Raw genomic sequence first — 13,815 nt, 5'->3', positions numbered from 1 at the left:
TGAAAAAAAATAACCGTATTAGGGTCCAGGACAAAACAAAACACATCAACAATGTTAGATTAAGAACCAAACCTAAAGAAAGAGATGCACTTTCTTTTTTTTTTTTTTTTTTTGAGACGGAGTCTCGCACTGTCACCCAGGCTGGAGTGCAGTGGCCGGATGTCGGCTCACTGCAAGCTCCGCCTCCCGGGTTCACGCCATTCTCCTGCCTCAGCCTCCCGAGTAGCTGGGACTACAGGCGCCTGCCACCTCGCCCAGCTAGTTTTTTTTTTTTTTTTGTATTTTTCAGTAGAGACGGGGTTTCACCGTGTTAGCCAGGATGGTCTCGATCTCCTGACCTCGTGATCCGCCCGTCTCGGCCTCCCAAAGTGCTGGGATTACAGGCTTGAGCCACCGCGCCCGACCTAACAGATGCACTTTCAACAGCACAAATAAGAAATAAATTACAATATGAGACTTGTCTAACTGGCTGCTATTTACATTAAAAGATAAAATGGCAAGATGTTGCTCTGATTGAGAACTAAGGTGAGGTTCTCAACCTTCTAGTGATACTGTATCAAACACCGTAGCCACAACCACAACTAATTAGCTTAATGAAAAATATATTATAGACAGCAGACCACAGACACAGGAGGAAGACAGTCATCTGTAAGCCAAAGAAGAGGCTTCAGAGAAAACCAATCCTGCCAAGACCTTTACCTCAGACATCTAGCCTCCAGAATTGTGAGAAAATAAATTTCTGTTGTTGCCTATAATCCCAGCACTTTGAGAGGCTGAGGTGGTAGGATCACTTGTGTCCAGGAGTTTGAGAGCTGCCTGGGCAACATAGTGAGACCCTGTCTCTACAAAGAAATAAAAAATTAGGTTGGGCACAGTGGCTTACGCCTGTAATCCCAGCACTTTGGGAGGCTGAGGAGGGCGGATCACTCGAGGTCAGAGTTCGAGATCAGCCTGGCCAACATGGTGAAACCCCTCTCTACTAAAAATACAAAAAATAGCCAGGTGTGGTGGTGGGCACCTGTAATCTCAGCTACTCGGGAGACTGAGGCAGGAGACTGAGGTGGATCACCCATGGTCAGGGGTTTGAGACCAGCCTGGCCAACATGGCGAAACCCCATTTCTACTAAAAATACAAAAAATAGCCGGGTGTGGTAGCATGTGCCTATAATCCCAGCTACTCAGGAGACTGAGGCAGGAGAATCACTTAAATCACTTAAACCTGGGAGGCGGAGGTTGCAGTGAACCAAGATCCCATTACTGCACTCCAGCCTGGGTGACACAGTGAGACTCTGTCTCAAAAAAAAAAAAAAAAAAAAAAAATTAGCTGGGCATGGTGGTACACGCCTGCAGTCCCAACTACTTAGGAGGCTGAGGCTGCAGAATTGCTTAAGCCTGGGAAGTTAAGGCTGCAGTGAGCCATGCTTATGCCACTGCAGGTAGCCTGGGTGACACAGTGAGTTTTTTTTTTTTTTTTTTAGATGGAGTCTCGTTCTGTAGCCCAGGTTGGAGTGAAATGGTGCAATCTCAGTTCACTGCGACCTCCGCCTCCCGGTTCAAGTGATTCTCCTGCCTCAGCCTCTCCAGTAGCTGGGATTACAGGCGTGCGCCACGATACCCAACTAATTTTTGTATTTTTAGTGGAGACGGGGTTTCACCATGTTGGCCAGGCTTGTCTTGAACTCCTGACCTCGTGATCCGCCCACCTCAGCCTCCCAAAGTGCTAGGATTACAGGCATGAGCCACCACACCCGGCAACAGAGTGAGATTCTTGTCTCAAAAAACACACACAAAAATTTGTTGTTTAAGCTACTCTCTCAAGAAAAAGAGACAGAAAGAAAAGAAAGAGAAAAACAGACGGGCACGGTGGCTCACGCCTGTAATCCCAGCACTTTGGGAGGCCGAGACGGGCGGATCACGAGGTCAGGAGATCGAGACCATCCTGGCTAACACTGTGAAACTCCGTCTCTACTAAAAATACAAAAAAAATTAGCTGGGTGTGGTGGCGGACGCCTGTAGTCCCAGCTACTCAGGAGGCTGGGGAGGCTGAGGCAGGAGAATGGCGTGAACCCGGGAGGCGGAGCTCGCAGCGAGGCGAGATCGCGCCACCGCACTCCAGCCTGGGCGACTGAGCAAGACTCCGTCTCAAAAAAAAAGAAAAAAAAAAAAAGAAAGAGAAAAACATAATGATGTTCAAAAACAGGAAGAGACGATTTCCTTGATCTTAGTGAAAAGCTACTTGTTACAAAGCTCAATGCCATTTTACCAGCTTCTCCAGGATCATCCTCACGTAACATAACAGCACTGATAGTTACATCTTCTGTTACACTGTGAGGCTCTGTGTTTGTGAAGAGTCCGGAACGCTGTGATGAAAATGCAGCTGCCCAGTTACTGTCATCCAGATTGGTAACCTTAAAAAAAAAACAAAAAAGTAAAAATAGAGAAAAGTGATGGAGTTATTGTCACTGAGTGGATACTTTAAAAGCAAGTAAGATTTCTAAAAATTATATGTATGTATGTGGGTTTTTTTTCCTTGAGATAAGGTCTGGATCTGTTGCCCAGGCTGGAGTGCAGTGGCACGATCACAGCTCAGTGCAACCTTTGCCTCTCAGGCTCAAGCCATCCTCCCACTTCAGCCTCCCAAGTAGCTGGGACTACAGGCACATGCTACCATGCCTGGCTAATTTTTGTATTTTTAGTAGGGACAGGGTTTCACCATGCTGGCCAGGCTGGTCTCAAACTCCCAGCCTCATGTGATCCATCTGCCTCAGCCTCCCAAAATGCTGGGATTACAGATGTGAGCCACCATGCCTGGCTGCTATAGTGTATTTATTTATTTATTTATTTTTTGAGACAGAGTCTTGCTCTGTCTATCGCCCAGGCTTGAGTGCAGTGGTGCGATCTCCGCTCACTGCAAGCTCCGCCGCCTCCTGGGTTCACTCCATTCTCCTGCCTCAGACTCCCGAGAAGCTGGGACTACAGGCGCCCGCCACCACGCCCGGCTAATTTTTTTGTATTTTTAGTAGAGACGGGGTTTCACTGTGTTCGCCAGGATGGTCTGGATCTCCTGACCTCGTGATCCACCCGCCTTGGCCTCCCAAAGTGCTGGGATTACAGGCATGAGCCACCACGCCCAGCCTATAGTGTATTTTTAATACTTAGGTGAAGTCATTCTGCATCACAGCTTACATAACATTTATTTTGCTATTTTCAATACTGTTCCATAGTGATTCCTAAAGAGTATCTCATCTACCTTTTCCAATTTTCTCTTGTATCCTCTTTAATACATTTTATCTCTTCCTTATGATACTCTGCATCTATTACCCTCTGATTCCTACTCTTGTATGCTTCAAAACAGGGATCAGATTTTATAGCCATCAGCAACCAACCACAGCATGTATTTCTTCTGGTCAGCAAACTGACAGATTAAAACATCTTATTTGCATTTAAAGGTTGCTGGTGTCACAGTTTCCATCTGTGATATCAGATGCATAAGGTTTTCAGTTTTTTAAATGTCTAATTAATTATTTCAATCCATATAATCTAAAGTTACTTTTGTGATGATTCTGACTCAATATTCATTAAAAGGCTTTTACATCAAATGTTATACTTTTATAAAAAGGGAGAAGTTCTTTCCTCTCTCCTTTTTTTTTTTTCTTTTGCAATCACAGGTCACTGCAACCTCTGCCTCCTGGATTCAAGCAATTCTCACACCTCAGCCTCCCGAGTAGCTGGGATTACAGGCGTAAGCCACCACTCCCAGCTAATTTTTTTATTTTTAGTAGAGACAGGGTTTCATCATGCTAGCCAGGCTGGTCTCAAACTCCTGACCTCTGGGAAGCCAAGGCGGGAGAATCACTTGAGGTCAGGAGTTCAGGGGGTGCTGAGATTACAGGTGTGAGCCACCACACTCGACCCAAAAGTTCTTAGTCCTATTTTTCTACATACCATGGAGAGATTTCCGAAGAACCCTGAAGACTGTGTAAGTCGGGGAGACCTCCCTCCTGTTCCAAGAATGCAGGAAATATCTGGCTGCCTTAGTAAGCTTCGGCTTGTTGGGGTAACTATAAACAAAAGGTTGGTAGAAAGAACCTAAAGTGCGTGAGCATTCATTATCAAAACAAAGCAAACAAACAATGAAGAATAAATTTTTACTGTACTCTAACCAAATAAATACTTTAAATGCTAACATTTCCATGATACAAGGATTTAAATTATTTTTCTAAATTTAAGCTGTAAGTACTACTGAGCCTAACAGGAAAAATTTTACTGCAATTGCAGATGCTTTCATTATAGCCTAACTGAGCAGTTAAAGCCACTAATCAGTCAATGGATTCTTCATATTTTAATTTTATAAGGCATACCAAGGCAGTGTAGTACAGTGGGCATAAACTTTGGAGTAAACAGATCATTGTTGGAATCCCAGTTCCACTATTTACATACTAGTCTTGTTCTGTCGCCCCAGCTGGAGTACAGTGGCACAATCTCAGTTCACTGCAACCTCTGCCTCCTGGGTTCAAGTAATTCTCCTGCCTCAGCCTCCTGAGTAGCTAGGATTATGGGCATGCGCCACCACGCCAGCTAATTTTTGTATTTTTAGTAGAGACAGGGTTTCACATGTTGGCCAAGCTAGTCTTGAACTCCTGGCCTTAAGTGATCCGCCCACCTTGGCCTCCCAAAGTGTTGAGATTATAGGCATAGGCCACTGCATCCAGCCTATTTACATACTTACTGCCTATATTAGTTAACTTCTCTAAGTCTCGCGTTCAGTTTCGGTAAAATAGAGCTAACGATACCTATGTCATAGTTACTGTGTGTTTATGGAAAGTACAGTATCTTGTACATGGCAAGAGTTCAAACAAATAATAACTGCAATCATTATTATTAGTGTTTATTGATATTGTAACCAAATACTATACTTATCATGTTACAATAAATGTTAGTTGCTATTATAATTATCATTATTATTAAATGCTTTAAAAGCAAAAAAGTCTTACAAGGCTGTCGAAATGAGCTAGGAGTTCGAGGGATAACCTGGTTTCTTGGTGTAGTATTACCAAAACTTTCATCTTGAGATGCCTGAACTGTACAATGAGTTAAGAAAAGTTTTCCATGTAGAAAAGATTAAAATGAGAATTAACCATCTTTTTACTATACAAATTATGTGAATACATTTTTCAAGAACAAGGTATTTTACGGCTACCATTTTTCAATGCAAAGGGTAAATAACCCATTCCTTCTGCCATTTAAATTCTCAGACGTCAGTCTTAGATAACTACACACTGAACTAAATGTTTTTAGTCAGTTTTCAAATAATAAAAATCTCAGCAGAAGCTAACCACAATATGATAGTCAGCAGTAAGAAATATCTTTATTTTTAAGGAAATATAATCTTATTACATTTTTGCATTATATTTACCTAATGACAGCTCTGGGGAGTGAAAAAAATTTCTACAGGATTTTATTATAGCTAACATTTAATACTCTTATAAAAAGAAAATTCTATAACACTGATTCCAAACATGTTACAATTTTTATAATGATGCTTAAATTGCAAAGGATACTTAAAACTCTTTTTTGAGCACTCTGTTTCCGTGCAGTCCGTGTCACCTCTGCCTCCCGGATTACAGGGGATGATATATCTCCAAAGCCACTCCTAAAGTAGTATAATCAAGCTTATATAAGTGAAACGAGAATATAGCATTTGTAAAGAATTTTATCATCACAGCTGGAGTAAAGGACCCTGAGTAAGTTAAGATATAGGTCATTCCAGTAGCCAAGTCTTGGATCTTTTGCTGAGAATGCACTCGTGGCTCCAAATCCTGCTTATTCTTCAAAGTCTTACTCAAATGTTACCTGCAAAGACTTCTCTGACTTTCTAGTACTCACTATGTTATTTTCTCCTAAAGAATTATTTCAACACTTGGAATCTATATTATAATACTGTTTTAGGTAATTGCTTCATAAAAGTGAATCTTATTTCCCTGGTTGGATTGAGAAGTTACCTAATTGCAGGAATTCTCTCTTAAAAGATTTTCTGCAGAATCCAAAATGCTTTAAACCATGGGTACTATTAAAAAACAAACAACAACAACCAGACAACAACCACCACCAGACAACAACAACCAGAGCTTGTGAGATACAACCACAACAACAAACAGAGCTTGTGAGATAGAAGAGTAAGTAAAAAAATTCTGGTAAATTGTAGCAAAATGACCCTTCAAGTTATTTCAACCAAAGAGGTCTCCTGTCCCATCACAACACTCTGTCAGTTTCACTCAAAGGTCTAGAAACTAAATTGTGTGGACTAAAAGGCCTGTGTTTAAGACAAGAATCTAATATGCTTTTCCTCCACTTAAAACCTTCAGATATTCCTTCAGCAGGAAAGTATGGGAAACAACCACATAGAAAACATTTTAAATGTTTAATAATTAAAATTAAAAAACAAAACAAACAAAAAACCTACAGATAGCTCTCTCTGGTTTATAGAAGTGCAAATTTCCTAAAATGATATTTACAATGTGACCCCAGTTTAGGCGTTCAGTCTTCTATTCAGCCACAAACATCACTCTAAACATATACTGCATGTGACCACTGAGCTACAGGTACTTTTGTTTTTCATATACTAGCACCTTTGAATATGTTTCTTTTACAAAGACCTACATTTGCCCCCTTGGGCACCTGGTCAACAACTAATTACTCCTCAAAGAGCCTCAGGTAGGCTGGAGACACAGAGGCAGGTTGGCAATTTGGTTCTTGTATTTATTAGCTTCCTAACTTTCAGCAAGTTCCTTAACCTCTTTTAGTCTCAGTATTATATATGAAAAAGGGATAACAGTACCTATCCTCATAGGATTGTTCTTGTTCTGAAGATTAAATAAACTGATAATATATATTCAAAGCCAACAATGGCAGTCATATAGTAGGTACTCAATGTTTGGAGTACGAATAATGTACTATTATTATGCAAAGACCAGCTAGAAAGTTACCTTCTTTGAGAGGTCTTTCTGATAGAGTGACAGGGAGACTTAATCGCCCCCAAACACTTATCACTTTATACCGCTTGGTTGTCTCCACTACACAACTAATTCCCTGAGGTGAAGGATCTTGAATAACTGATCTTTGTTGCAGGCGGCTAGCACAGTACCCAGATCACAGAGGGAACTCAGTATCTGATGCTGGCACTTGTAATCAGAAAGTCTGAGCTGAGATCCCAGTATCTTCACTGACTGGCTTTGTGATCACAGGCTGGTCACTTAGCATTTCGAACGCCGGGCTACCTACCCCGCCCACCCCAGGAGCGATCAGTGTTGCTCCCCAAAGCGCCGAATAGATCGCAGAACGTGGTGGGAATGTAGGGGACCATTATGATCCGTACCCCACCCGACGCAGGCCAAGCGGCCTTTCCCCATTTGTAGCCAAATTTCCCGGCATGGGGAAGGAGTCTTAGGGGAAGCACCCGGGACCTCCTTGGCTTCTTCTGGGAGTCTAGTTTCACCTATTTCGTTTCGCCAACAGGCGAGAGGGGCAAGGCTTTGGGTTCAGCTGCCATCATCAGAACTGACCTGTCCATGGATAAAGCCTTTTCCACACAGAATAAATGTCGGCTCCAATTTAGCTACCGCGTTTTAGCCTTCCCGCTCTCCGGAAGCAAGCCCTCCGACCCGGAAGCAGTCTCTCCCTAAAACAGCCCCACAGAAAAGGGGTAGGGGAGAAGAAACGACGTTCCCATCTAGCGCATGGGCGACTTCAGCCTACAGGTGCAGGCCCGGTGGGCGCAGGCGCAAAAGCTTGCCAATGTGTGCCTGGCTGGACCAGACAGGACCGGGGGCGGGACCTGGTTGCGTTTAGCCCAGACGCCTTGCGGCCGCTTTGCCTGACCAACGTCTGTGGGCGTGGAACAGGCCCTGGGTTCTCCTACTGGGAAAAATGAAGCATGTTGATAGTCTGGAAAGACGTGAAGTCATTTCCTGGTATTCTCTGTCAGAAAGCGCCTGTTCTTGGAATTCAGATGCGTGGGCTCTGCCCCACACCTCGGGAATCTCTTATCTCTCTCCCTACACTCAGTCCTTTGTTCTCTAGCCCCCTGCAGTTTTTGAAACTATTTTCCATAACTGCTATTTGTTCTTTACTTGGTATTCTTTTCTATTAAGGAGAAACAGTTCACCTGTATTAAAAAGTAGAAAGGCAAGCGTAAAACATGATGGTATTGCCCTCTATTTCAAAGTGCCGTCTAGGCAAAAAGTGGTATATTTTGGTCTTGAAGAAGTCAGTCACATTTTTGTTTCGGTTTTTGTTTTTTCCAGTTTGAAAGTAGTGACTGGCTATTAACTGACCAGATTACAAAAATAACGTTAGATGCTTCAGTTTATCCGTTTAATAAGCCTGTTGATATGGTCTTTTCTGTTGCTGGCATTTGTACCTTTTAGTAATACAGAATAGGTAGTCATTCTCCCTCGTGGAGAAGATAATTTGAAGGATCACAGGAACTTGAAGAGTTTTTCAACAGCATAGATCTCATGAATCAGATTCTCCAGTTAGATGATGCCATATTTATCAAGAAATCTATCAATCAAAGAGTTATCTGTTAAGGTAATTTGTTTATTGGTTTTGCCATAACCAATTTGTAGATCAGTTCATTGATTGATTTCAGGTTCAGGTACTCTATGCGATGTATGGTTCCACAATAGTCAGCATGTTAACTGAAGCCTTGTTGAGTTTAGCAGAGGTGCCATGGAAGATCTGGGGAAAGTGAAGAGGTTTTGACAGACTTTTGGGCTCACACCATTCATACCTTAAGGCAAGTGACAATTTGGATTTCACAGGTATATAGAAATTGCCAGCTTTACTTGTCATATATTCCTTGTGACAGTGCTGAGCTTTTTTTTTCTTCTTCTTCTTGCTTGCTTTTTTTTGGACTTGATTTTTTAAATTATGTTTCCTTCTTTTTTTTTTTTTTTTTTTGAGACAGGGTCTTGCTCTATTGTCCCGGCTCAAGTGCAGTGGCACAGTCATGGCTCACTGCAGCCTTGACCTCCTGGGCTCTAGCAATCCTTCTACCTCAGCCTCCCTAGTACCTGAGGTTGCTGGGACCACAGGCACGCACCACCATGCCTGCCCCCCAACCCCGTTTTTTAAAAATATTTTGGAGAAACGAGGTCTTATGTTGTTGCCCAGGCTGGTCTCAAACTCTTAGGCTCAAGCCATCCTCTTGCCTGGGCCTCCCAAAGTGCTGGGATTACAAGGGTTAGCCACCACATCCAACAGTGCTTAGCTTTTTCATAGATGTAGCTTTCTCCTTGCTTTTCTTTTTTCTTTTTCTTTTTTGAAATGGAGTCTCATTCCATTGCTCAGGCTGGAGTGTAGTGGTGCCATCTCGGCTTACTGCAACCTCTGTCTCCTTGGTTCAAGCGATTCTCCTGCCTCAGCCTCCTAAGTAGCTGGGATTACAGGTGCCTGCCACCACGCCCAGCTAATTTTCGTATTATTAGTAGAGATGGGGTTTCACCATGTTGTCCAGGCTGGTCTCAAACTCCTGACCTCAGGTGATTCACCTGCCTCAGCCTCCCAAAGTGCTGGGATTACAGGTGTGAGCCACTGCGCCTGGCCTTCTCCTTTCTTTTCCAAGCATTTTGTGGGCAAACGTCTTTCTCAGGCACTTGACCTTCAGCTCTGTGAAATTCCTTCACGTGTTTTATTTATTTGTTTTTATTTTTTTGAGACAGAGTCTTGCCCTGTCACCCAGGCTGGAGTGCAGTGGTGCAGTCTTGGCTCACTGCAACCTCTGCCTCCCCGGTTCAAGCGATTCTCCTACATCAGCCTCCCAAGTAGGTGGGATGACAGGCACGCACCACCATGCCCAGCTAATGTTTGTATTTTTGGTAGAGACGGGGTTTCGCCATGCTGGCCAGGCTGGTCTCAAACTCCTGACCTTGCGATCTGCCCTCTTCGGCCTCCCAAAGTGCTGGGATTACAGGCGTGAACCACTGCGCCCAGCCTTCCCTCACATTTTTGAAGGGTTTCTGGCACAGCAGGAATCTCTTTTTCTTGTCTTCAATACCCTCTATGGTTTCAGCTGGGAAAGAGGAAATCAGTGGAAGTTTTGCCTTAGCCATTTATGTTCTGCTATAATTCTGAGAAGCCTAGTTCTCTGGAAGGCCTCTTCATACCTTATTATCCCCTCTCAGACAACATGGCATTTTGATGAAAACATTGCTTTGGGCTCCATCTAGGCTCAAGCCCCCTGCACCTGCAGTTTCGTCATCTGTAGAATGGAGAAAACAATACCTTTGTCACGGGGGTGTCGTAAGGATTAAACAAGATGTCATAGGGAGTCCCTGTCTCTAAAATAAGTTTTAAAAATTAGCCAGGGGTGGTCACGTGCCTGTGCTCCCAGCTACTTGGGAGGCTGAGGCAGGAGGATCACTTGATCTTGGCAGGCCGAGACTCCAGTGAGCTATGATCATGCCACTGCACTCCAGCCTGGGTGACAAAGTGAGACCCTGTCTCAAAAAAAAGAAAAAAAAACCAAAGAGAGAGACATCAAATGTATACTGTACATAGCAGGTCATTGAAATGTTACTTTTCTCCTTTAATAACCTTTCTAAAGAATTATGCCCTGGCATGGTCTCATTCTCCCAACCTCCTAATTTTCCTGTAGAAAAGTTCACTTTTTCTTATGGAAAGTGAAATGTAGTCCTAATGATTTTTGTCAGTGCTGGGGCAAGTTTATTCAAAGTGCGATCTGTGGTTCATGTTCTTGCTCTGTGTCCCTCAGCAATTGAATTCCAATGAGTTTTAGTCATGTTATATACTTGAAGAGTACTTGAGCTGATTGGCCCTGAAGCACACAATAAAAAAGAAGAGCAATTTGGGGCCAAAAATCCCTGTGTTCAGTTCATATGTAAAGAAAGTGCACTGGGTTTCACTTTTAACACATTTAGTTAGTAGACATAAACACCATACCACCCCCGCCAAAATTTCAAAACATAATTCATTTCATTACCTTAAAAGGACGTGAAATAAATTTCTTCTGTGGTGTATATTGTATACATGGTAGCTTTATGTTTAGTTTTCTTGGTTGCAATGACAGAAATTGACTATGGTTAACTTAAAAGGGAATTTACTGGAAACACATCAGGAGCTCTTGAAATTGTTAAGAAACTGGAGAAAAGGTCTGGGAAAGCACAGCTCCTCAGGAGCTGAAGGCCAGGAAGTGTCTTTCCCGGAGGCACTCAAACTCCAACTGTTCACTCCGGAGCATCCTTCACCTTCCTTATCCCCAACAGCTGAGGCATCAAATATCATTATTTGCACCCCCACTGCCCCACCCCAATTTTTTTTTTTTTTAAACAGCTCTTTGAGCTGGGTGCAGTGGATCATGCCTGTAATCCCAGCACTTTGGGAGGCCAAGGCAGGCAGATCATGAGGTCAGCAGTTCGAGATCATCCTGGCCAACGTGGTGAAACCCTGTCTCTACTAAAAATACAAACATTAGCCAGGCATGGTGACGGACCCCTGTAATCCCAGCTACTCCGGAGGCTGAGGCAGGAGAATCACTTGAACCCGGGAGGTGGAGGTTGCAGTGAGCCAAGACCTCGCCATTGCACTCTAGCCTGGGCGAGAGAGCAACACTCCATCAAAAAAAAAAAAAAAAAAAAAAGAGAAAGAAAGAAACAGGCTCTTTGGATCACTCAGACTGGAGTTCAGTGGCGCTATCTTGGGTCACTATAGCCTCAATCTTCTGGGCTCAAGCAATCGTCCCACCTCAGCCTCCTGAGTACTTGGGACTACAGACACGCACTACCACCCCTAGCTAATTGCTAATTTTTTAAATTTATGATTTTGTAGAAATGAAGTCTCACTGTGTTGTTCAGGCTTATCTGGGACTTCTGGGCTCAAGTGATCCTCCTGCCTCAACCTCCCAAAGTCCGAGGATTATAAGCCACCTTGCTCAGTCCCTCCCTACTTTTTATTTTGAAAATTTTCAAACCTACAGAAAAGCTTATATAAAAATAGTACAGTAAGGCCAGTCGCAGTGGCTCACACCTGTAATCCCAGCACTTTGGGAGGCCAAGGTGGGCAGATCACCTGAGGTCAGGAGTTCGAGACCAGCCTGGTCAACATGGTGAAAACCCACCTCTACTAAAAATACAAAAGAAAGTTAGCTAGGCATGGTGGCGAGTGCCTGTAATCCCAGCTACTCGGGAGGCTGAAGCAGGAGAATCACTTGAACCTGGGAGGCAGAGGTTGCAGCAAGCCAAGATCATGCCACTGCACTCCAGCCTGGGCAACAGAGCGAGACTTGGGTTTTTTTAAAAAAAAATAGGCCGGGCGCAGTGGCACACGCCTGTAATCTCAGCACTTTGGGAGGCCAAGGCGAGTGGATCACAAGATCAGGAGATCGAGACCATCGTGGCTAACACAGTGAAACCCCATCTCTACTAAAAATACAAAAATTAGCCACGTATGGCGGCATGTGCCGGTAGTCCTAGCTGCTGGGGAGGCTGAGACAGGAGAATGGCGTGAACTGGGGAGGCAGAGCTTGCGGTGAGCCAAGATCACGCCACTGCACTCCAGCCTGGGCAACAGAGCAAGACTCCGTCTCAAAAAAAATAAAATAAAATAGTACAGTAGACATCAACATACAATATTTCACCACAATTGCTGTCTTTTTTTTTTTGTTTTTGGCTGAAGCATATGAAAGTTAGCTGTGGTTATGATACTTCACCCCTAAATTCTTCAGCATGTATCTTCTGTTAAATACAATTGATGTGGGGAGCATTGCTTTGGACTGAGCTCATGCCAAATCCATGTAATCAAACTGAACTTTAAAACAGTGCCTGTAGTCTCAGTTACTCTGAAGGTTGAGACAGGAGGATTGCTTGAGCCCGTCCAGCCTGGGCAACACAGTTAAGACGCCATCAGAGGTTGGGCGCAGTGGCTCACACCTGTAATCCCAGCACTTTGGGAGGCCGAGGTGGGCAAATCACAAGGTCAGGAGTTTGAGACCAGCCTGGCCAACATGGTGAAACCCCATCTCTACTAAAGATGCAAAAAATTAGCCACGCGTGGTGGCATGCGCCTGTAATTCCAGCTACTCGGGAGGCTGAGGCAGGAGAATTGTTTGAACCCGGGAGGCGGAGGTTACAGTAGGCTGAGATGGCACCATTGTACTGCAGCCTGGGTGACAGGGCAAGACTCCATCTCAAAAACAAAACCAAAAAGCACATATAAAAATGGGTCAGTTTTCCAAAAACAGGAGATTCACAGCAACTAATCAGAAGAGGCTCAGTCTACCTGAGCCAGTGCAATAAGGTCTGTTTTGACTTCATATGTGAAAGTAACTTTGAAATCATCAACCTGTTTTTTCTTCCTTATTTCAGCTTTTTTCGGCCCATTTGTTTTCTTTTTTTTTTTTTTTTTTGAGACGGTCTTGCTCTGTTACCCAGGCTGGAGTGCAGTGGTGTGATCTCGGCTCACTACAACCTCTGCCTCCTGGGTTCAAGCTATTCTCCTGCCTCAGCCTCCCGAGTAGCTGGGCTACAGGCGCGTGCCACCACACTCAGTTAATTTTTTATTTTTAGCAGAGACAGGGTTTTGCCACGTTGACTAGGCTGGTCTCGGACTCCTGACCTCATGATCCGCCCATATTGGCCTCCCAAAGTGCTGGGATTACAGGCATGAGCCACCATGCCTTGCTTTTCAGCCCTTTTATGTCTATAAAGCCCACCTCCTCTGCCCAACTCTGTCTATTTTGTAGATAGGATGCTGCCTGATTCATGAATCAAATTTAAAATTTGATTTGTTGAAGCTTTT

The 13,815-nt window shown here is 43.8% G+C and overlaps 1 protein-coding gene across 4 annotated transcripts in view; it reads right to left on the bottom strand.

Annotated features, from left to right (window-relative positions):
* The window catches only part of NUP107 (nucleoporin 107), a 57,114-nt gene extending 49,317 nt beyond the window's left edge, over window positions 1–7,797 (bottom strand). Inside the window, exons 1-5 of one of the 4 annotated variants that reach the window (XM_021922579.2) lie at window positions 7,563–7,797; window positions 5,562–5,653; window positions 4,995–5,081; window positions 3,946–4,061; window positions 2,264–2,408 (exon numbers count right to left, since the gene is read on the bottom strand). In XM_021922579.2, the coding sequence (XP_021778271.1) occupies window positions 2,264–2,408; window positions 3,946–4,061; window positions 4,995–5,081; window positions 5,562–5,653; window positions 7,563–7,570 (448 nt within the window). In that variant the 5' untranslated portion in view covers window positions 7,571–7,797. Of the gene's footprint in view, window positions 1–2,263; window positions 2,409–3,945; window positions 4,090–4,994; window positions 5,082–5,561; window positions 5,654–6,986; window positions 7,484–7,562 lie in introns of those variants that run through there. The other 3 variants (XM_021922582.2, XM_021922581.2, XM_021922580.2) reach the window with 3 other exon arrangements.
* Window positions 7,798–13,815: the final 6,018 nt, after the last annotated feature.

This window comes from Papio anubis, chromosome 9 (assembly GCF_008728515.1).
Source record: "Papio anubis isolate 15944 chromosome 9, Panubis1.0, whole genome shotgun sequence".
NCBI classification, from domain to species: domain Eukaryota; kingdom Metazoa; phylum Chordata; class Mammalia; order Primates; family Cercopithecidae; genus Papio; species Papio anubis.
Note: the sequence above shows the minus strand (reverse complement) of the source record. Positions and strands in the feature narration are given on the sequence as shown.